We start from the raw sequence: 25,441 nt of genomic DNA on the forward strand, positions 1-25,441 counted from the left end.
TGCCAAGCAAGCGACTTCCTGTGTTCACTTATCATGGAACCTAGAAGATGGTGAAGACTTTTGTAGTGGTGCCCACTACAGTGATTTCCACCTTCCACGAGGAGCAGTCAGGTATGGAACATACATACTTACATTGGTCCAAGCTGCCCAATGTAACTATTTAAAAATTTCCATACCTAAACTTCAGTTTTAAATTGTACTTAAAAATGAAACATTTTGATCTCTGACCCACTGCAATTTATGTTAAATGGGAAGTCAAACCATCTTTAACTTTTTCATTTTTTAAATGGCAGCCACAGTATGATTGGTTGACATTTATTAGCCAGCCAAACATTATTATAACATTTAAGTTCTCCCTTTATTGCTTATTGCCACATTTTATGACTGGCTGCAGAAATGTTATTACTTAATTTAAACTCAAATCTCCTATATTTTCTTGGAATAATGGTAAATGTATTAAACGTTAGTTAATAAACTTAGCTAATAGACTTGAACCAAATTCCCCATCTTTTAGGGCACATTTATTTCTTTGTATGTGGAGATGACATTTTTGCTTTTCTGTGGTTCCCCTCCACAGGATTTGAAAGACCCATCTTGCATGGCTTGTGCACTTTTGGATTTTCTGCCCGGCATGTTTTGAAGCACTTTGCGAATAATGATGTGTCCAAGTTCAAAGCCATTAAGGTAGTAACTGCTTTCTCATCCATTTTGGGTGGGCTTTGTGTGAAGTCATAAATACATAAAGAGAAATTTCCTTTGATGCAGGCACATGAAGTTATATGTTTGTTGTCTGTTAGGAGTCCAGTGCTGGTAGCTTTTGTGTGGCACTACCAGCCCAAAAAACTAGTGTGAGTACTTTAGCTCTACTGTGTTTTTCTATCTAATAAATTATCCTCTGCACTAAAGCACAACCCTGTGGTTTACCTCTCTCCTTCCTGGGCACATAACACTTTACCTAACCCTTAAAGCGAAGGGTTTTACCAGGTCCAGGCAACTGGTGCTATCATTTGCTAGTATGCACGGCATATTAGTACATTATGACATCTGTCAAACAAGGTCCTCCAGAAATGAGCTGTCACCGCTTCTAAGGCTTCCATCTTTGCCTGGTCTTTCTTCCAGGTTTGCTCTCTATGGCTGCTTGAATGGCCAAGCCATGATGAGGTCACTTCTCTGCATGCTGTGAGCCATGAATGCAGAAGTAACCGCACATGCGCGAGTGATGTTCTCAACTGAAACCAACATCACTATCTACTAAGCCACCCTTTAAACTGAATGCAGCTTTGAAATCACACTAAAGTGCAATTTAAAAGCCGCCGGTCAGTGCGATTTCATGTGCGGCTTGCCAATATCTGTGCAATTTCATGCACATATGTCAATGCAAATCGCACATGAAATTACTAAAAATAGTGCAGGAACCTTTTTCAAATCGGTGCAAGTCAGAATCGCACCGATTTGAAGGGTTCTATAGACACAAATAGGGTGCAACTTGTCATGCGATTTTGATCATGACAAGTTGCACCAGTGCGAACGAGGACTTAAGGGCACTGCTTTAGATGGTCTCCAAGGTACCTACAGGTAAGACTTATTATTACCTTACCTGTAGGTGAAAGTGACAAAAATGGAGTTCAGTACGGATTTAAAAGACATTTCAAACATTTAGACATTAAAGCAATATTAAACCCAAAAGCAAACATTTATTTTATTGCAGCCTATTTTTCTTAGATGTGATGGCTGCATTAGTTTTCTTTTTTTGGCTTTCTTCTATTTTCATCTAGTGAACTGGCCAGTTATGTGTGTTGCTTTTCAAAAGAACAAGCTGTCTTGCAGGTATATCACTTACACAAAAAAAATAAAACGAATGCAACCATCATATCAAATGATTGGTAAGCTGCAATATATTCCATTTTTGGTTCTGGGTTTAATATCACTTTATCTCCTGTCCCCAGACACTAAACACCTAAAATAAGGAAGTAGTAATTGTTTAACTAAACTTAATGGTCAACTCTAACATTTACCTAAACCCTTATAGTGTATTTAAACCCTAACAACGAGCTTCTCTTATTTATTTCCTTTTGGTGTGCAAAATATCTCCTTGAGAGTGTTTTGGTATATCTGTTCCATAAGTGCAAAATATACCTGTTGATTTTGCCAGAAATCTTGTGGGCTGATAATTTCCTGTACTCTGTGCTCAAGGATAGGTTATGGAGAGGAGAGGGCTGTGTTCTTTCTAATATGTCAGAAATAACGTAGGCAGGGCTGGCACCACTTGCTTTTGAATTCTGATCAGAAATACACTGGAGGACATTGTCTATAACTGTTGCACACAGAATCTGGTACAGGTATGCATAGTAACCAATCAGCTTCTAGGTTTTATTACCCACGCCTAATAGAACAAGCTGAAGTTAGAGGGGGTAATGTGCATGTATTCCACAGATATTCTAAATATGTTTATGTTCATAGGAATGGACTGCTAATGCACCAAAAGACAAAAGGGTGCATGTAGCATTTTTGGCAGTGCAGCACAATGCATATCTGTCAACATGGTGCATCACACCAATGCAGGTAATGTGCATTACTGCGATTTACAGTAATAGTGTGAATAGACCACAAAGAGGCTCTATAATTTTGCCCAATTAGGGCAAATTGACAAAGTCTCTTACTAACCCACCCACTGATCCTTTTATGCTCCCTTTCATTATGCCCCTTGCTGCTCCATTGATCCAGGAGTCAAACCTTGTGCAAGTTTATAGGCTGATGATGTTGTGCTCTTATTCAGGTGTCAGTGTTCAGGCCTGTCAATTGGCTGCTCAGGTCACATGTGTTAATAGATTTTAAAATGTAATTCAGTCAACAAAATATGAGAATTTTGGGTAAATGTGTGAATTGTATGCAAAAACATGTATTGATGGACCTCTTAGTGCTCGTTAACATGAAATCACCCATTCAAAATGAATGGGCTGCAACGCACCTCAACCTTTGAAAATGTAGTGCTTGCTGCATTTTTTTGCAGCACACATCACTCATTTTGGTGTGGTGCATTGTAGACAAGAGTACTAAATTGAACTCCCAAACTAAAGCCCCAACAGTAATTAGACCTTCATTTATTTAATTCTGTGTCATGGGCAAATCCTGCTCCACATACAGTCAGGTCCATAACTACTGGGACATCGACACAGTTCTAATCTTTTTGGCTCTATACACCACCACAATGGATTTGAAATGAAACCAACAAGATGTGCTTTAACTGCAGACTCTCAGCTTTAATTTAAGGGTATTTATAACCAAATCAGGTGAAAGGTGTAGGAATTACAACAGTTTGTATATGTGCCTCCCACTTCTTAAGGGACCAAAAGTAATGGGAAAAATTGGCTGCTCAGCTGTTCAATGGCCAGGTGTGTTATTCCATCATTATCCCATTTACAAGGAGCAGATAAAAGGTCCAGAGTTAATTTCAAGTGTTATTTGGAATCTGTTGCTGTCATCTCTCAATATGAGATCCAAAGAGCTGTCACTATCAGTGAAGCAAGCCATCATTAGGCTGAAAAAACAAAACAAACCCATCAGAGAGAGAGCAAAAACATTAGGTGTGGCCAAATCAACTGTTTGGAAAGAAAAGAACTCACCGGTGAGCTCAGAAACACCAAAAGACCCGGAAGACCATGGAAAAAACTGTGGTGGATGACCGAAGAATTCTTTCGCTGGTGAAGTAAACACCCTTCACAACAGTTGGCCAGATCAAGAACACTCTCCAGGAGGTAGGTGTATGTGTGTCAAAGTCAACAATCAAGAGAAGACTTAACCAGAGTGAATACAGAGGGTTCGCCACAAGATATAAACCATTGGTGAGCCTCAAAAACAGGAAGGCCAGATTAGAGTTTGCCAAACAACAAAGACTTCACAGTTCTGGAACAACATCCTTTGGACAAATAAGACCAATATCAACTTGTACCAGAGTGATGGGAAGAGAAGAGTATGGAGAAGGAAAGGAACTGCTCATGATCCAAAGCATACCATCTCATCAGTGAAGCATGGTGGTGGTAGTGTCATGGCGTGGGCATGTATGGCTTCCAAAGGAAGTGGTTCTCTTGTATTTATTGATGATGTGACTGCTGACAAAAGTAGCATGATGAATTCTGAAGTGTTTCAGGCAATATTATCTGCTAATATTCAGCCAAATGCTTCAGAACTCATTGGACGGCGCTTCATAGTGCAGATGGACAATGACCCGAAGCATACTGCAAAAGCAGCCAAAAAGTTTTTTATGGGAAAGAAGTGGAATGTTATGCAATGGCCAAGTCAATCACCTGACCTGAATCCGACTGAGCATGCATTTCACTTGCTGAAGACAAAACTGAAGCGAAAATGCCCCAAGAACAAGCAGGAACTGAAGACAGTTGCATTAGAGGCCTGGCCGAGCATCACTAGGGATGTGTAACCCAGAGTCTGGTGATGTCTATGCGTTCCAGACTTCAGGCTGTAATTGACTGCAAAGGATTTGCAACCAAGTATTAAAAAGTGAAAGTTTTGATTTATGATTGGTAATCTGTCCCATTACTTTTGGTCCCTTAAAAAGTGGGAGGCACATATACAAACTGTTGTAATTCCTACACCGCTCACCTGATTTGGATGTAAATACCATCAAATTAAAGCTGAAAGTCTGCAGTTAAAGCACATCTTGTTTGTTTCATTTCAAATCCATTGTGGTGGTGTATAGAGCCAAAAAGATTAGAATTGTGTTGATGTCCCAATATTTATGGACCTGACTGTATACGCAATCCTGAGTGGCATAGAATAATTTTCACCTTTTATAAAAAAAAAAAAAAAAAAAAAAAAATAACATGCACATCTTTTTGCAGGTAAAGAAAATGTGCATTTATTATGTTTTTTCCCTGGAGCCTGTAGCATTGCACCCGCCATCAGGAGCAAACACCCAGTACACTGTCCAATATGGGCAGGGAGTTACTGAATTGCAGGAAGAATCAATAAACTATGAGCGCGCTCACCAGTGCCCTAGGAGTTTGAGAACTACAGCCTGTCGGCAACAGTGGCTACAGCAGTACTTGTAGTCCATTCATTCACAGAACGCTGTGAATGAATGGCGCAGTGGATGGAGCCCTGCAAGGACACGCTGTCTTTACAGTATGACAGTGGGTGCAGGAAGAAGATCCCCTGTCTGCTGTCACAGGGAAGGGGGGATTCACGGGATAAGAAGCAGGAGCTAGAACATGTTACATGTTCCACCTCAAATATGGGTGAAACGGAAGATGTTCCAAAGGTGAACTTAGCCTTTAAAGGCCTTGTGTATTTAATTTTACGCTCAACCCCCCCCCCCAAAAAAAAATAAAAACACTGGAGCAGATGGGTGGAGACATAAGCAACAGTTCTTATACTTTTTATGTCAAGGATGGGCAGTATTACCCCCACAGTGAGGAGAAGATCACAGGAAGGTTGTGTCTTAGCTGTTCTGGGCCATTAACCTATTTATAAATGTATGTTCTATGGCAATCCTTTGCGTTTATAATGGAGAATCGTACTGAAGCTTTGTATAACCTTTCAAACATGTCTGAATAAGTCTTTTGTAAAAAAAATTTAATTGATAAGGGCTCATTTACTACTTACATGCATTGCTTAAAGGCAGCCTTTTTTTTTAAATGAAATGGATGCGGACATACCCTACCATGTTTTAAAAAAAAAAAAAAAAGCACATGACACTTTTTTCTACCACTATCCAAGATAATGGCACAGCAACACGTGTTATGATAACGTGGTCAATACCATGATACGGAAGTGTGAATGATCACCAGTTATTGCCCAAGGATGGCCAAATAAAAGCAACTGATGCTTCTGATCGGAACATTGCTTGTAATAAATGAGCCCTGTATGGCCCCCAGGATGTAATAATGAGCGCCTTTGGCTGTAAGTTTGATTGACATTTGCAGCCATGGGGTGCTTGAGTGAAGAGGAGATCATATATATGAGATGTCAATGTAAAACCCTCTTCTTCCAATACATTAACCCTGTTTCCCAATACTGCCTGATACATGCAATCTTTAGTTGTCAAAAAATAAGAAAGCTCCAGCATGCTTTGCCAGTAAGAATAGAATGACACTTGTAGTTTCTTGAGAATGCAAGTCCATAATTTGGTCATACTTTGTATATTCATTCTTACATGTGCTACCACATTTGTTACACACACCTTGTGCATAGTGTGCACCCGCACATTTCTAACTTGTACACCAATGTACATGACCCTCAATGCACCACAATGCATGCACTTTGATTGCAGTGCATTGGGGTAAAAAAGGATACATGGATGCACATTGAATACCATATGTAATGGAAGGTAACATCCAGCAATGCATGTACTGCAGCATCTGTAGACGCTAAAGCATCAACACGTGCTCGCATTGGTGACGGTGGGCCTTTAAACGATCAGCTCAGTGAATTGGGTGAACTGGTGGGTAGAATATTGATCTCTGCTGTAGTTTGAAGTCAGCTTGTTTTATTACATTATGTATCCTAAGGCCTTTTTCCCCAGTTATAGAATTTTAGCTTTGACATATGTCCTTTTCAATCTGTTTATCCACTGGGGATAGTGAGATAGCAAGCTGTGCATGAGAGCCCATACCATATGCTTTTCTATGGACTGAATCATATTGGGGAATTCCAAAGGGTCCCCAGACCAACATGAAGATATAACCCTCTGATGTATTCTGTGTCTGCTCTAGTATCTTCTTCTGCGGGTATGTGTAGAATGTAGATTCTCATAGTTAAAATAAGTTTATTTTTTGCTGTTTTTACTTTTCACTTCAATAATCTGACCTCTTTACTGTTCAAGGTTCGCTTTTCTAAGCCAGTCATCCCTGGACAAACTTTACTAACTGAAATGTGGAAAGAAGGCAACAGAATTTACCTTCAGACCAAGGTCAGGAATGTTATAAAAAATATTGTCACAGATTTTATGTGCTCTTTCCTTGTGAATCCATATCAGTGTTGTAATGAGTTTATGTATTTTGTGTGTTTAAAGAGGAACTTTACCCACAACAACTTGATAAAAAATTATGTTCTTTAGCAAGTAACATACATTCCCCATTAATAGTTATGCTGCCAAAATTAGTATGAGCTGCAAATTGCCTCTAGCGTTGCTCCTGTTTTCTTTCTTGTTGGAGGCTACCATTTTGCTGAAGCCCAGAGCCCCATGAATAGCAGTAAATATTGAGGCTGTCTGCAGATTGACCTCTACATTTTTGGCTCAGTGCCAAAAAGTAGAGAGCAACTGAGCATGTTCAGAGCAGGGGGAGACGGTGCTTTACTATTTTAACCACTTGCCGACTGCCCACAGTAATATTACTGCGGCAGTGCGGCTCCCCCTGGGTCCAGTCACGTAGTACTACGAGGGGAACAGTATAGGCATATATTTTTTATGTTTTACATGGCTATACCAGCAAAAGGGGCCAGTCTGAAATGATCTAGCAAGACTTAATTTTCTGACTGAAGTTCCTCTTTAAGCATTTTCAAACCCAAAAGTAAAATGTAATCTATTTCAGCTTACCAATCCTTAAATGTTTTGGCTGCATTGTTTTTTTTAAGGCTTTTTTTCAGTTTTTACCTGCTGATCCAGTCTGTAAGTCTGTTTCCCCCCCCCCCCCCGTTTTCTTTAACCACTTGCTACCCGTCGTATAATAAAATGGCAGCAGCGGGGTGGCACTCTTGTTCTGGGACGACGTCCTCTGACAGCGCCCCAGAACCGGCACACTAGGTTTCTAGGATAAGGCGCAACCTCGATCTCAATAAGGAGCCGATGGCGCGGCTCTTTACCAATGTGATCGGTTGTGTTCAATCACAGTTGATCACATGTAAATGCCCATCAGTGCTGCCCCATCAGCACACATCAGCGAAGGATAAAAATTACTTATTTACGAAATGTACTGACCGAAACCAAGAAAAACATTTTTTGCCCTTTTTCCTTTTTTTTTTTTTTTTTTAGCAAAAAATAAAAAATCCAGCAGTGATTAGATACCACCAAAAGAAAATGTTCATAAAAAAGTAAAAAACGTTCATATAAAGTGCATATCCAATTAAATAGTGCATATCACAAATATGTATATATAGTGTCCATATATCAGTCCTCCAGAATAACAAAGTGCTTTAGTGCTTGATCCGTGCTCTGTGTGGGGTCACCCCCCGTGGTTATCTACTTACCACAATGTGGTTGCAAGCAGGCATGGAATACTGATCATACTCTGTATACAGCTTCACTGGTGCTGCTGGGAGGATTGATGCCGGTGAGATCCTTAGAAGTGGTAATTAATCCCGAGATTCCTCATAAAAAGAAAACTGATCATGGTGAAGATAGTTTTGACAAGTAGTTTATTGAGGCAAACAGGGGTATACTCACAAACCTAGTTAAACAACACGCATGAAACAAAGCTCGGCTCGGTGGTTAGCTGCTCCCGCAGCGTGCGCTCCACCGGCCGGAAATCACGTGGCAATCCGCTCGGCCAATCGCTAGACGCGTTTCGCTGTCAATCACAGCGTCATCTGTAGGATATGCACTTTATATGAACGTTTTTTACTTTTTTATGAACGTTTTCATTATGTATATTTATGTTTAAGCACATTTGCACAGTTATTTAAAAGCAGCGCTGCACTCATTGACCGACATACTTTTAAAAGAGCACTAGCACTTTTCTTTGCAGCAAGCAGCTTGCATAAGGTTTTTATTTATTTATTTATCTAAATTCATTTTTGTGTTTGCACACAAAACCAGAGCACTTTAATCATATAGATTCTTAATACCACAAGCGCGAGGTTTCATAGTCCTATATACAAAAGAAAGCACTACTTGTGTGAAAAAAATGATAAAAATGTCATTTGGGTACAGCATAGCATGACCGCACAATTGTCATTCAAAGCATGAGAGTGCTGAAAGCTGAAAATTACCCTGGTCCAGGAAAGGGGGTGAAAGTGCCCAGTATTGAAGTAGTTACCAGACCAAGCTGGCCAGCAAAAGTAACAGTTAGAAAGTTGCATTTTCTGCATGGTCAGTATTTTCATATAGGTAAAACCTTTATCCCAAAAGGAAAAAAAGAAACGGTTGCTGTAAATGCTTAAAAAGTGTTAGCTGGAGTTCAGTTTTAATGTGTTAGCCCCAAACCAATCCATCCAATACTGCCCTCTCCAGGCAGTGCTGCTGTCTGCGGGTAAATTCATAGCCTCTCCACTGCCGGAAGAGCCACTCTAAATTAGGTTGTGTTATTAGCTAGATTACCAGGCAAAAAAAAAAAAGACTTAAAACCGAAAAACTAAAGCCACCACCAAGTCCAAGGAGTGGTAAGCTGCAATATATCACATTTTTGTTTTTGGGTTTAGAAACACTTTATGTTCTGTCTTTTCAGTAATATTCATAGACGGTTCACTTCTAACAAATGAATCCCTTCCGTCCAAGGCGGCAATGTTAAGTAATTCTATATCAAGCTGAAGGCATTTGTTGTGATCTTCTGCAGAAAAGACATTTAACTATCTATCTTTTATTCAGTAGTGTGACTATTATATTGGATTTAATACAATGGAGCTACTTGATTTGTATAATTGGAGAGATAAACATAGATATAGATTCACTAACCTAGTGTAATGAATACACGTCATTTATGCTGTAGTACTTACTAAGCCATTTGCAGCAATGGCTCCTGTCGTCCTGTGAAGCCTTAAGGCAGACCTTAATACCTATTACTTTTCTCCCTAACATTCCCTCCTGCCTCTTCCTCATCTCTCTACACAGATGCAGAAAAAAATCAAAAAGAAATATATTAATACCTTTATTTTATTTTATGTTTTTTTTCTTTCAATCCTCTATTCTTGCCTAGGTGAGAATGACATAACTGGACCTCACATAAGTGCAAAAAAAGGCTGGGGTCCCTGCTAATCATATAATGAAGACTGCGTATTGACGAGATCTCACAAACTGCCTCCTGGGATCTGTGATGTAGATATTTAAGGAGGCAGTTTGCGGGATTCTAGATAGCAAATCTATTTTTTTTTTTTATTTCAGGTCCACAAAAATGCCCTACTTTAGGGGTACTAATTTATAATGAATGTATACAATGTAATTACAGACATTTCTTTTTATTATACTAATGTATTATATACGAGTGTTGTGAATTTAATAGCTAGTGTTCATACATAATTTAGTAAAAAAAGTAAGTAAAGTAAGAAAATTCAAAGTAAGAAAAATACAACTAGTTTTATAGGTTTCTCATATATGCGTGCTTGTTTAAATTTTTTTTTGGTGTGCAAGGTTAGGGCCCGTTCACACTACTGCACTGAAAAAAGCACTGAAAAAATGCTTTTGAGTATGCATTTTTATTGCATTTTTGGTGAATTTTCTGGTTGCCTGACCCCAGCAAGCACCTGAGAAACATGGAAATGTGACTGCGTGTGTTTTTGATGCGTTTTACATTGATTTCAAAGAGAGGTGCATTTTTGGTGTGCTTTTTAAACAGGGCATCGAAGATGCAGCGTGCAGGAATTTTAAAAACGCACCACACTCGCAGTGCACTGGTTTGAAGAGTTCCATAGGATTTGAAGAGAAATATGATGTTTGCGTTTTTCTTGTACTTTTAGCAGGATAAAAAAAAATGCATCAGTGTGAAAGAGCCTTTAATCCTAGAAATGTTAGTCGTTGTAAAGGCAAAAGGTTTGTTTTCATCTTAATGCATTCTCTGCAGTAAGGTAAAAACCCTTAAACACTTACCTTATGCCTCATACACACGCAACGATTATCGGCCGACTGATCGGCCGACTTTTGTCCAGTGTTGTTGTGTTGGTTGAAATGTGCTCTAGACTGCACACAAATTTTCTCGGCCAACAAAAATCTACTTCAGAAGTGATGTCATGTGCTGGTTTACTTTCCGTGTGTTTTTTCTTCTCTGAGCATGCCCAGTCTTGCTCATCAGATTTTTGTCTGCCGAAATCTGTACTGACTGACGGAAAATTGGGCGTTGTGTTGATGGCCAACAAAAATTTTATAGCCTGCACACCAGATTTTTTTCGGCCGAAAAGTCGCAGTCGGTTGTAGGAAGCATCATACTAACAAGCCGAAAATCGGCCGATCGGACGGTGGCCAAAAATTCACAGCCAACTATCGACGCGTGTGTACGGGGCATTAGTCCTGTATCGATCCAGCGCTGTGCTCAGCTTCAAGTGATTGTAAAGTCTCATTTCTCTATCGTTCATCGACAGACGCAGCTCCATCTAATCAGAGACTATAGGTTATGCTCCTCCTATCAGGAATAGGCACTAGGCAGGAAAAAAGCTTAACCACACCTATGGGGGCTGCAGGCATAACCCCCCACACCCTGCTATCATAAAACATTTTGTTTCTGCCTAGTTTAAGGAATAGGACCTAGCTTCCTGCTGTGACTTCAGTCCTAGCTATTATAGGAAAGTTTTAGTTTGTGATTTTTTATTTTCACTAGTTAGTTCCTGAGGACCAAGATCCAGAGGAACTAAAAGCAACAGCCAGCTTAGGTTTTGTACTGGATAATCTAGATCCTTAAGGTATCCCAGCCTGGCCAGCGAGCGTGAGCAGGTTATAGTCCAGAACTAGGCCTTGCCACGACAGTGCCCCGACGGATGGGGATGAGCCTGCGAGTGGACCGTCCCGCTGGGACGCACACAACCTGGAAAGCCCTGAGTCGCAGCTTCTCTTTGTCTGACAGCACCCCCATCCTGGGTGGGAGGTGAGGTGTTTCAGAATGGCACCCACCTGGTATGGTGAGTAAATTGTCCCCCCAAAAAACCCCTGGCAGTCTCAGGGCAAACATGGGCCCTTCCCTGGAATGGTCGGACCTTAGGGGCTCCCTAGGTTCCCCTGGCACCTTGGAGGACTTGTCCTGTGCACCCCTCAGCATTCCCCTACTCCTAGCAGGATTTTACCTTGGGGGGCTGGTATTAATGCGGCCGTTGTGGCGCTTATTTAAGGGGGGGTGACTTGTCTTGTGTGGGCCCCTGGGCAGCTACCTTCCTGTTGTTCTGGGCTCCCTTTTGGAGGTCCTGGAGACCGCATAGCGAGCCATGGGGGGGCCGCCATTTTGCTGTGGATCATGATTTTTATATTCCCATTAGTTTATATGGGCATCCATTTTCTATAATTCCCCATTGAGAATGCATGAGCGGCCATTTTCCTGAGGTCCATAGGCTGTACAGGCATGCGGCATGGTTGTTTAAAATATAGAGGCTGAGTTTTCTCTTCCTCTTCCTGTTACATTCAGTGTCAGTTTCGTTTTTGCACAGATCATGCTGGAAGTCTCCTCTGTGGTCTGGTAACGTTTTCCTGGGGTTCCCTGTTTGTTTTTATTCATTCACTCTGCTATTATCTTATAATAACCAAGGTTTGTGAGCCCACACTTATAGCGGTGGGACCGCATTTTTGGCGGTCTTAAAGAGACACTGCCTGATTATTGTAACATGGAGTCCCAGGATGATAATTCACCTGCAGACCCCATGGAAGCATTTGTGGGACCTTCTGATTCTCAGTCTCAGCCAGAGATTGCAGCTTTGGCAAAATTTGATGTCTAGGGTAGATTTTGTCATTGCTAGTGCTACCAGCCAAAAACACCCTCCTCCCTCACCTCCATCTGCCGGTTCTTCGGACTTTGAGATAGACATGGCCACCGCAGACTCAGACCAACCTGAGGGGTCCGTGTCATCACATTCTGACGGTGAAGAGGACCTGTCCTCATCAGCCGCCATGCGGGAACGCGCTTTGGTGGAAGCTCTGATAGTTTCAGTGCGGGAAACTTTAAAATTGGCTGATGAACCCACAGCGTCCGGTACGCAGATGTCTTTTGGCTCCCGCAAATCCCGTAAATCGGGCAAGGTGTTTCCTTGCCCAGAATTGTTTCATACGATTCTGGATGAACAATGGCAGTGCAATAAGCACATGTTAGTGGAGCCTAAGCGTTTTGCACACCGTTACCCCTTTGCGGAGGCAGTGTCCACTAGGTGGACTGTACCACCGAAAGTAGATCCCTGGTGTCCAGGTTGAATAAAGCGACTCTGGTACCGGTAGAAGAGTTTGCAACTTTTGCGGGCCCCTTGGATAGACGGGTGGATAGATGGGTGGAATCCTTGTCCCGCCATGTACACGTGGTAGCAGGTCACATATTAAAGACTACCTTTTTGTTAATGTTTTGGTAGCAGAGACTGCTACGGAATGGGTGAAGTTACTTAAAAATAACTTGGAAGCTGTATGGCTCCCCTCTGTGGTGATGGAACTACTGGACCAGTTGGCTCAAGCCCTGGTGTTCATGTGTGATACGTCCCTGGATTCAGCCCAGTTGGTGGCCAGTGCATCGACAGTGAGAATTGCTATTAGGTTCATATTGTGGCTGAAAAGTTGGTCGGTGGACCAGGCTTCCAAAAAGTAGAGACTGGAGTATCTGTATATAGGAGGACAATAAGCCGTACGCTCCATAGAGTTGGGCTTTATGGCAGAGTGGCCAGAAGAAAGCCATTACTTTCAGCAAAAAACAAAATGGTACATTTTCAGTTTGCAAAAAGGCATGTGGGAGACTCCCAAAATGTATGGAGGAAGGTGCTCTGGTCTGATGAGACTAAAATGGAACTTTTCGGCTATCAAAGAAACCGCTATGTCTGGCGCAAACCCAATACGTCACATCACATCACCCAAAGGACACCATCCCCACAGTGAAACATGGTGGTGGCAGCATCATGCTGTGAGGATGTTTTTCAGCAGCCGGGACTGGGAAACGGGTCATTGTTGAGGGAAAGATGGATTGTGCTAAATACAGGGATATCCTTGAGCAAAACCTGTACCACTCCGTGCTTGATTTGAGGCTAGAACGGAGGTTCACCTTCCAGCAGGACAATGACCCCAAACACACTGCTAAAGCAACACTTGATTGGTTTAAGGGGAAACATGTAAATGTGTTGGAATGGCCTAGTCAAAGCCCAGACCTCAATCCAATAATAAATCTATGGTCAGACTTAAAGATTGCTGTTCACAAGCGCAAACCATCCAACTTGAAGGAGCTGGAGCAGTTTTGCAAGGAGGAATGGGCAAAAATCCCAGTGGTAAGATGTGGCAAGCTCATAGAGACTTATCCAAAGCGACTTGGAACTGTGATTGCCGCAAAAGGTGGCTCTACAAAGTATTGACTTTAGGGGAGTGAATAGTTATGCATATTGACTTTTTCTGTTATGTTGTCCTATTTGTTGTTTGCTTCACAATAAATAAAATAAAAAAAACATCTTCAAAGTCGTGGGCATGTTCTGTAAATTAAATGATGCAAATCCTCAAACAATCCATGTTAATTACAGGTTGTGAGGCAACAAAACATGAAAAATGCCAAGGGGGGGGGGGGGTGAATACTTTTGCAAGGCACTGTATATCTACACATCCCTATTTACGCTGGACATCAGCAATTTCTTCGCTTTGCGGTTGCAGAGGAGCATTATCAAATTGTAGCGTTACCCTTTGGTCTTGCCTCCGCTCCCAGAGTGTTTACCAAGGTGTTCGCACCGATATTGGAATTGCTGTGCCAGCGGGGGATTGCAGTACTAGGGTACCTAAATGATCTCCTGTTGAGCAGACTCTCCTTCAGTCTTGTTGGGGAATCTGACAGTCACTGTCAGAACTCTGCAGGATTACGGTTGGAACATCAATTTCAAGAAATCCGCACTGACACCTGTCTTGAGACTGGATTATCTGGGCTTGACTCTGGATTCAGCCTTGGCCAAGGTGTTTCTTCCCCCAGACAAGCTGCAAAAGTTGCAGGAGGTGATTTGGTTGTTGTTGGCGAACAATCTGTCCTCTTTGAGTTTGCATGTGGGCCTTGGGTCTGACGGTATCAACCTTCGAGGCGGTTCCGTTTGCTCAGTTCCATACCAGACCTGTGCAAAGGGAGATTCTTGTCAAATGGAACAAGGGTCCAAAGTCCCTGATTCGGTTAAGCCAAAACACAAGGTCTGCTCTGTTGTGGTGGATCCAGTCTCCAGCACTATGCAAGGGAAAGTCCTTCCTTCCATTGTTTTGTTCGGTGGTGACCACAGACGCCAGCCTATCGGGCTGGGACGGGGTGCTGGGGAAGCTCTGTGCCCAGGGTACCTGGACGATGGAAGAGACAAAACTACCGATAAATGTTTTGGAGCTCAGAGCAATAAAGCTTTGTTTAAGCCATTAAACGACTCATCTGCAAGATTGTCCGGTTCGGATTCAATCAGAGAACGCCACGGCTGTGGCTTACATCAATCACCAGGGGGGCACCAAGAGTGTCTTGGCAGCCAAAGAGGTGGCCGAAATTTTTTGACTATATATTTCCAATGCCCGTTTGCTACGCATGCTTTGGTTGGTACCTTTATACAGGGAGTGCGCCATATGGCTCCTCCGAGAAGGTCTCTGCTATCTCCATGGGACCTCAATCTGGTATGATCTAGTCTTCAAAAACCTCCTTTTGAGAACATTCGGGAGATTTTTTCTGCTTTCATTGTCCCAGAAGGTTGCCTTCTTGGTGGATATCACTTTCTCTCACAGAGTATCTGAACTGGCGGCGTTGTCCTGCCGCTCATCTTATCTGGTGATACACAGGGATAAAGTGGTACTACGACCTAATCAGTCATTTCTTCCTAAGGTTGTTTCTGATTTTCATCTGAATGAAGACCTTGTGTTGCCTTCACTCTGCCCTAAGCCCAAACATTCTAAGTAATTTCGGTTGCACTCTTTAGATGTGGTTCGGGCGATCAGGGTCTATCTGGAGACCACTGAGTTATTTTAGCAAATCAGACGCTCTTTTTATCCTTACCGAAGGATCTCATAAGGGATTGGCTGCGTCTTCGGTGACCATATCCAGATGGATCAGGCAGACGTTAGTTCAGGCTTATTCACTGAAGGGTCAGGTTCCTCCTTTCCCGGTGAAGGCGCATTCTACAAGAGCGCCGAGGGCCTCGTGGGCTTTTCACCATCAGGTGTCGGTGCTGCAAGGCAGCAACTTGGTCATCTGTGCATATGGATGCACAGATGACCAAGTTGCTGTAAAATCCTTTACCGTAAAATCCTTTTTCTCTGAAGTTCGACAGACGCAGCTTGTTATTTTAGGAAAAAAAAATCCACCTCTACAACCACTTTAATATGCAGTATTTTTTTTACCCCATTCTCTCTCATTGCATTTTTCTTTTTTCAAAAGGATCACATTGGTGCAGTGTTAAGACGCATGCCATCATGTGTTATGTAATTTGTTAACCTGTGTTGTGTTCAGGTAGCCTGTTCATTTTGAATAAATTCCCATTGCACCCCAGCCCATAGTAAACCGCACCTGACCCTTTTTTATATAAAATGAATGGCACTGCAATGCATTAACATGGACTTGGTGCAGTACTTTGTGCTGCAGTAATGCACTTCTTTTTTTCTTTTCCTCCTTTTTTTTTTTTTAGAAATTTATTTTAGCAAGTTTTTTATAGAGAATGAGAATGTGAACCAAGTGACCCAGTCCGCATGGGGGACACCCAGTAATGTATGTTTTTTACTGCAACTCAAAAGCCGTTCCTGACAGGGATGCTATGAAACCTGTAAAATACAAAAAGCCTTTTTTAGTTTCAGTGTTAAAACAGAAAATACCACAGTTAGCCACTAGATGGTACTAAATATCATAGGAAATACTGAAGATACTTAGTGCCATCTAATGGCCAAATGTGTTATTTTTGGATTTAAATCCATGGAAGACATTTGTCCAGAACAAAAAATAGCCTAAGCACATTTGCTTTTTTCCCCAATCGCACAGAATGAATATACATGCACTTTCACAGGACAAATTGTTATACAGATTTTTTTTTTTAAATTCACCCTTGTCTGTATCACTAGCCTTACTGTAAATGTTGTTGTTCCTGTTTTTATTAAATATTTTGTCTCTGTCTGGTTACACTTATGTTCCATGAGCTGTAGATCAAAGAATTATTTCCATAGTTGAGCAAGACCTGAAATATTTTTCATGGGTTCCTCAAGCGTACAAAGGTTGTGAAAGGGTGATTTAGCATTTGACCATTAGTAAATTGCCAGGACGTGGTGGAGAGGGGGAGCACATACCTTTTTTTCCCAGGATGTCAAACTGCATGTTCGCTGTTCTTCCATTGCAAGTTTATAGCTAAATATAACAACTGTCTGTATGATTTCAAAACATACATGGTCTAATTCAATATCTTGATTTTCTGGTAGAGTTTTTATCATACATCCAATGCACACCTGTTATTGTTTTCTTCAAGTCCAAAATGGCATATATTATTATATTGTCAAAAGTATTGGGACACCTGCTTTACACGTATATGAACTTTAATGGCATCCCTTGTGGACAGCCTTTCCAGAAGAGTTGAAGCTGTTATAGCTGAAAAGGGTGGGCCAACTCAATATTGAACCCTACGGACTAAGACTGGGATGCTATTAAAGTTCATGTGCGTGTAAAGGCAGGTGTCCCAACACTTTTGACAATATAGTAGATGTATATATTTACAGTGGGTAAAATAAGTATTGAACCCATCACCATTTCTGTAGGTAAATATATTGCTAAAGGTGCTATTGACATGAAATTTTCTTCATATGTCGGTAACAGCTTATGTAATCCATACATACAGAGAAGACAAAACAAATAGGTTCAGAAATTAAAGCTGTAGTACAGCCCGCTTTGTTATTTTTACCTACAGGTAAGCCTATAATAAGGCTTATCTGTAGGTAAAATAAATATCTCCTAAATGTGCACCGTTTAGGAGTTATTCATCCTGGATTCAGCTGCTGACATCACCAGCACATGCGCTCTGAAGGTTCGGCATATATTTACCTAGAAAAATGGTTAGGTGTTCAAGTTATTTTACGCGCTGTGTGTGTGTGTGTGTATGTATGTATATGTATATATATATATATATATAATTATTTATATAATTTATACATTTAGACTTGATAAAAGAGCAATGTCTTAATTTACAAGTAGCGTCACGTCACAAATGAGTATAAAAGAGAAGAGGGGCGCCTCTAAGTGTAATAATATGGTTACATTTAATGAAGGTACAACATTTAGCAACTCACATGGTTGATGATTAAAACAGGTACATCTACATCCACATAGACCATCCTCCGCACCGCCATCGACTTCATCCATTCCACAATGCGCTCCATGTGCGCTTCAAGTTTTGCTTTCAGATCACTCTACTGCAGGGTAGTCTTCCCAGTCACAATTGCAGACTGACAGCGGTGAGAGCTGAAGGTGCAGAGGACGGTCTATGTGGACAGCTTTACCCTAGACGCCTGCATATTTAGATGTGCCTGCTGTAATCATTAACCATGGGAGTTGATAAATGTTGAACCTTCATTAAATGTAACCATATTGCTACACTTAGAGGCGCCTCTCTTCTTTTTTATCCTCAGTAGCTTCTGCTGAATTTTGCTTCTAATCCCCTTGTGGAGGCTGCCATTTGTGGATGGACATTTTTCAGTTACACAACCTATCACAGTGCTATAATCTTTTTATTTGGACTATAAACTGAAGGACTTATGAATAAATGTTTGTGGAAAGAATCATTTAATTTTCCATTGTTTCCTATGGGGAAATTCACTTTGATATAAGAGTGTTTTGATTACAAGCATGTTTCCGGAACGAATTATGCTCGCAATCCAAGGTTTTACCATATATATATATATATATATATATATATATATATATATATATATATATATATGTTATATAATATATACACACACACGCGCTTTTTTTTTTTTTTTTTTTTTTTAACCTTTATTTTGGTATTTCCCTTAGTCTGTTTAACCAAAGCATGTCTTTTTTCTAACATAAAGCAGAGAAAGTTTCACTAAACAGGGCAATTTATATAGACACAGCTTAATTTAGAGAACAAATCATTAAAGATGTTTGAAAGACATCTGACCTTTTATACCACTGAGTGATGTCAGTGTGATCCAGCAAGGGATCAGACTTATTGATCTCTATGTGGACAGGATGACACATGTCATGAAATGTCAGGAAAGATGACTACAGCCAAGGTAAAGTGACTTGAAATGTTTTTTCTTACTTGAGAATCCTTAAGGACTGCGAGGCAGAAAAGTTACCAAGCTGTTCCTTCTTTTCAGGTCAAGGAGACTGGTGAGATTGCTATCGCAGGTGCCTATGTGGACCTTACATCAACTGTTAGTAATGTGCAGTCCAGCGATGCTGTTCAGGTAAGGATAATGAGTGGAAGTTCATAACTCTAGTATGTGCTGCAAGTAGGAGAGTTTGAAAATTGAATAAAGCTGCAGATTGTTAAAGTATGTAAGGCTAGTCCTAAGAGAAGGGCTTGCACTGGCACTCCAACTAAAAGATAATGAGCTCTCTGTAGTCTTTGATCTATGATGAATTATTTTCTTTTGCTGGTTGGTATAAATAAATGAAGATAAATACAAAATACACATTATATTGAAAACGTCTTAAATTGTTGGATAAATGCAGCAAGATTGGTTGATCTCTCATCTCTATTAATTAATTTGTATTATGATCTAACAGTTTAGGGGTGCTGAGTTTTAGCAAATGATCTCTTTTAGACGGAATATTAAAAACATGATTTTATTTTTACTGTGCCCTGCAATGTGTGACGTTTTATGAGATGGAAGGAAGATTTGTCTGGAGGCCATAAACAATTTATGTGAGCCCTAAGCTATAATATGTAACTTAGCAAAACACCTGTGAGGCATCCCCACCAAGGGAACAGCTAATGGAAACAATTAAGAATAATTAGATCTGTGAGCCTGGAATGAACTGGAAAGACTTTTTCCTATCTCAAAGGATAAGTTCACTTTTCTGAACATTTTACATGTTGCATCCGTATTTGGGGTGTAACATATTCAGCAAACTCCACCCCCCCGCCATTTTCCCTACCTTATTGTGACAACGGGCAGGGGATACTCTCCCCGCACCCACTGTCACAATTTGAAAACAGCGCTCCCTCCACAGCCAAATCATTCATTCACAGAGTTATTCTGATACTGAATACTTTATTAATCCCAAAGGGAAATTACTATGTAATCTTAAAGGGGAAATTACTACTATTATGTGAATGAATGAACTACATGTACCATCTTCCATTGCTGCAGACCTGCCCCGATTGCAAGTACAGGCAGAAAGCTATACGGAGAGTCTGCAGAAGCCTGATATTGTACACATGATCTGCTGATAGCAAGTGTATTTATTTTTAAAGGAGAAATGTATCCTTTAGTGCCGGTTCATATATATGGGATGCGGGAACCCTGCGAATCCACTGCGGGTTCCCGCATTGCATTAAAATTGCAGGCAGTTCACACTGCCATATGCAAATTGCTGGGGGTGTCAATACAAAGTTAACGACACCCTCAGATCAGTTCGCATATCGCAGTGTGAGCTGTCAGTTCGGACATTATTCGGATCACATAGGTGTGAACCCCCATGCAATCTGATTCTGGTGCAGACCCAAAAAAGGGTCCTGTGCGTATTCTGTCCGAATCCGATGCAAATTCAGCCATGAAAGTTATAGCGCCTACAAACTATATTTACTGGAATTTATTCTTTTTTTTTTTTTTTTATGCCACTAATGGCAGGGATCAGCAACTTATAACTGGACTGTGATACTGCGGCAGTCAATCTGACACTAATTGATGCTTGGAGAAATGACTGACACTAATACAGTGATCAGTGCTAATAATTAACACTGTACTAATGTCACTGGCTGAGAAGGGGTTAACATCTGAGGCAATCAAAGGGTTAAATGTTTGCCGAACTATGTGTAAAGTGTTTACTGTGTAGTGCTTTTACTATGGGATGTGCCGGTGCTTTGCAGGGGAAGAAAATCCAGCATATCACCACCGTCCGAAATATGCTTTTTGTTATTTACATACACAAAGATCTCTCCTGTCACTTGCTCTGACGACCGACGGGTCCCAGCCATAAATCATTGGCTGGCTACCAGTGATAGGCATGTGCTGAAGGCGTGCGTCCCCTACCTGGAAATGCTAAATTATGTTTGTTTGTATATGTGCATATATATATATATATATATATATATATATACACACACAGCTGGCCCACACTGTAGCAGTAAAGCTACAGTGCGTGATTGGTGATTAAAGTGGAACTCCACCCAAAAGGGGAAGTTCCACTTTAAGGACTCGTCCCCCACTCCTCTTGTACAATTGGCACTTTTGAGGAGATGGGGGGGGGGCAGGTACCCGGCATATTTAACAGGTACCTGCTCCCACTTTGCGGCCCTCGGGAATGGAAGTTCTCCTCTCTCCCTCCCCCTGCAGTCCTCTGGGACACTGACAGGTCCCAGAAGACTGCGTCCATCAATCAGGGATGCGCCGCGCAACTCGCGCATGCGCAGTGGGCACCAAGCTGTTAAGCCGCAAGCTGTCACAAGCGGGTACCCATAGTGAAGATGCCAGTGCCGCCGAGGGTGGATGGCGGATGAAGACGACTGGGGTGAGCTCACCACTGGACCGTGGGACAGGTGAGTGGCTGTTTTTTTTTAAAAGGCAGCAGCTACACTTTTTGTGACTTTTTTTAATTTTTTTTTATAGGTGCCTGGAGCTCCTCTTTAAGCTCTAATACATGCTAGTATACAAAAACGCAGACACTTTTCCCTGATAATCAAGTGCCCACTAGATAGCCCTTGAAAGAACATCCACATTTTCTAAGGACATTTAACCCTTTAAGATTTACTCTACTGCATTCTCCTACTGGAATCTTGCTCACAGAAAAAAATCATCATCCTCTCCTCCTAAAGTAGAAGAAATGTATTTTTGCTGCATCTAAGAGATGAATCAAGCTGAGACAGAGTAGTGGGGTCAATGAATCTCCAACCATATCTACTGTCTGAGGATCCCCTACAGCTGACAGCACAGTAGTAGTGGATCTTGACACTGATCGGGTTGGTCAGGCTTCACATTTCTACCAAGACGCATCCAAAGATTGGAAGGTAGAGGTCAGCTCCTTTGTTACTTTAGAGAAGGTTGCTACAGGCACTTCCAGACACTTCCTCCTCTCTCAGGAGCTATTATGTAAAGTTAACCAGTTAAGAGAGGAAATCGGTCAGGACCCCTAAACTTCCCCTCAGAAGCCCAAGATAAGGGGAACCAAACAGTGCCCTGCCACATTAAACCCAACACCAAGGGGCCCCAAGTGACAGATTACAGGCTAGGTGAAAAACCTAGAAACAAATACAAGTAAAAGCAAGTAGGTACAGAAACCTCCAGCTTACCTGTGTCCTGCTGGTGCCAAGGGCATCTGCCTGAGCTGCAGTCTGCATTGAAGATTCTAACATGCAGTATTAGCTTCTCCACCTATAGTGTCCTGACAGCCATTGCTGGAGGGAACCACCATTAGGGCACCAGCTGGCCCTTTCCCTGTGCTGAGAATGAGGCTTGGAACCAGATCCTCCAGCACCTGCAAATTACTTCTATGCATCATCCGGTCTAACAGGAGCACAGTCAGGCCACAAACCCAAGAAGTTCCCTACAGTGCAGATAGTGCATGCACCCAGACACCCAGGTTGGGAACCTGCGCTGCCCATGCTGGTCCCTGTCAAGGGGAGTGTGCCGTTTGCAGACATGGCCTTCACCAGTCACAGAAGAAAGGAAACCAAGCCATGTTCTTCCCATACTGAGGAGAAGGGTCTTGGGGGGCAATATAGCAGAGAACCCTACCAGCTGCTCCCAGGGCAGGCCCTGTAGGTAAAGGTGTTGCTGAAATAAAACAATAGCCAGTGAAAGAGGCCTCCAGCACCCAGGTGCTTGTATCTCTTATCCTGTCCTGAAAGACGGTTTGGGAAATATACATTGATGCATAATTGCAAAAGTGTCTTCCTAGTGGCTGCGTGTTTGTGTTACATGTGGTCTGCAGGTACAGCAGTAGGACTCTGGTGCTCTATGACCTCTGCCTGTGTCTGTTCTAGCTGCCAAATTCCGAAGTCATGGTCTTTCCTCCACCTTCCTGAGGATGATGCTGCACACATCAGTGTAGCTCCTACCAATTCTACCCTACATATTCCAATCTGTGATGTCACATTCCCCTGCTGTCATCCCTCCTAGGATTCAAAGAGGCTGAGAAGGGCTAGCCACGTGGTGGGCAGAACACAATGTAAAAGAATACAAAGCAAAATTAGTTAAATTGGTTCAGTTTAAAAAGTAACCATGCCGTTCATAATTACATGGAATCCAAAATATTTTAGTTCTGCTTTAAATTCCAACTTCAGTGTAAATGTAACCCCCTCTCTCTGTTTGCTAAGTTAAGAAAAAAAAACCCTTCTAAATCACCGTTTTCACTTACCTTAAGCCGTGGTCACGTAGTCATCTGGCACTTTTCCACTGCAAGTACCGGCTCGGCTCTACTCGGCCCTGCTTGGCCCGGTTTGCTTTTCCACTGCTGGTACCGCATGGTACAGTGTTGGAACGGTTCGGTACAGTTTGGTATGGTTTGCTTTTTCACTAAAGTAGTACTAAAGTTAAGTGGGTGGAATAACAATGATTCTCTGACCAATCAGTGGCTAGTAGTGACTGCATGCAAAGGATTGTGGGATATGGTACCTCTTGGAACCACAATCGAGGTGGTACTGTTTTAGAGAGCTGTACCGTTCGGTTCCATGTAGTGGAAAAGCGCCGCCGTACCGTACCGAACCGTTCCTACACCATACCATGCGGTACCAGCTGTTGAAAAGCACAAAAGCGAGCCGAACCGTTCGGTTCCATGCAGTGGAAAAGCGCCTATCAAGTGTTGGGTTCTTCTACTCTCTTTACTTCCTGGATGGGTCATTCTTGTGGGTGTCCATGTCACTGTCTGTGTCCTGTGGACAATTCCCATTGTCTGGTCAGCAGAGGAGATATCTGAGTACCCAGAAGAAGACGGACATCGGACTGAGGGAAGTGAAGGGGACCAGCCAGCGAGGCCATCAAAGAAAAACCTGGCTGGGGGGGTACCAATTTTTGCTGGCGTTGGGCTTTTGATTTGGTTAGATGTCCAGGGCAAGCGAGAGTGAGCATGTGCCAGCATCAGAATTTCTTATTTGGGATTGAGGAGAATTTACAACATTGTTGTGGCATTTCAAACAGATCTCTTGACTGTTATGAGGGATTTTCTCATGCATGTCCAGCCTAGCTTAACAGATCATATAAAATCCCCACATTTCCTCACCTGTAGTGCTTGTGGTGGTTAGATCTCAGATGAACAGCTGATTGTTTCGGCCCTAGAAACCACAAGGTAGACATTAATGCAAGCATAAAAGTGCAATTGAATTCTATCTTGCCATATTGATTTGTTATTATGTTTACAGGGGAAAAGCAGAGCATCGATACTGTTGTCACTGGTGTTACATTACTCTGTGTAACACAATTTGTTTAAAAAGAAAAATAGACATGTCTGTTAGAAGTCCCCATCGATTCCTCTTCTGTCTTCTTGTTATCCTGATTTGCTTTTTCAGCACAGCGCTGCAAGATGCATGACTAACAATTCAATAAAGCTCTGTTGTAATTGTGTCACCATTAACACATTGAAACTCGAGGACTAATCTGGCATTTTAAGGGCAAAGTGGATGCTATTGTTATGTCCTAGGGTTACACATGATCTGTTTAATTGGTGGAAACTCATTGCAGTCATGTCTAGAGTTTATGCCATTTTCCATCAGTGTGCATTCAGAACTGGTAGAAAGCAGTTATGTTTCTAAGGTCACACGGTGAAAAAAGGTCAAAATTCATTTCCAGGGTACAGTAACCCATGTATAGGTCTCTGCTGTTTCAAAAATCATTTTTCTAAGGGCATAGAAAATACACTGTACTGTATAATATAGGGAGATGTTCCACAAATTTATACTAGACTCATTATCATGTGACCCTTCGATGATTGCGGCTGCCTGGCAGCAATAGTGTACTGAGAGCTAACATGAAGTAATGAGAGCTGACTTTGTGGAGACTGAAAAGATCTTTGTATGGAAGCAATTTTCTATGATTTGACCTCCGTTCTGTTGTGCTTGTAATTTAAGTGGATGTAAAGGCACAACATTTTTTTACCTTCATGCAATCAATGCATGAAGAAAAAAAAAAACTGTGTGCTCCAGCCCCCCAAATACCAAACTGAGCCTCCTCTTGATCCAGCGATGTGCACAAGAGCATGCGGGATTTGCACTCCTGATTGGCGTTTGGCAGCAGCTTGAGACATTGGCTCCCACTGCTGTTTAACAGCCAGTTACCCAATCAGGAGACGGGGGGGACTAAGCCACAGCTCAATGTGTGAATGGACACACAGAGGCATGAGTCAGGAGCACACCTGCTTGGGTGCCCCCGAAGCATGCTGCTTGCTCTGGGGGCACCCGGCAGGAGGGAGGAGCAAGGAGCTCTGGTGTGGCACCTGAGAAGAGGAGGATCAGG

The 25,441-nt window shown here is 41.9% G+C and overlaps 1 protein-coding gene across 2 annotated transcripts in view; it reads left to right on the forward strand.

Annotated features, from left to right (window-relative positions):
• The window catches only part of HSD17B4 (hydroxysteroid 17-beta dehydrogenase 4), a 544,183-nt gene that overhangs the window by 425,429 nt on the left and 93,313 nt on the right, over window positions 1-25,441 (forward strand). For both annotated transcript variants that reach the window (XM_082251744.1, XM_082251745.1), the window contains exons 19-21: window positions 578-684; window positions 6,839-6,925; window positions 19,148-19,237. In XM_082251744.1, coding sequence (XP_082107870.1) covers window positions 578-684; window positions 6,839-6,925; window positions 19,148-19,237 — 284 coding nt within the window. The remainder of the gene's footprint in view (window positions 1-577; window positions 685-6,838; window positions 6,926-19,147; window positions 19,238-25,441) is intronic.

This window comes from Pelophylax lessonae (assembly GCF_965119305.1).
Source record: "Pelophylax lessonae genome assembly, chromosome: 1".
In the NCBI taxonomy this organism is placed as follows: domain Eukaryota; kingdom Metazoa; phylum Chordata; class Amphibia; order Anura; family Ranidae; genus Pelophylax; species Pelophylax lessonae.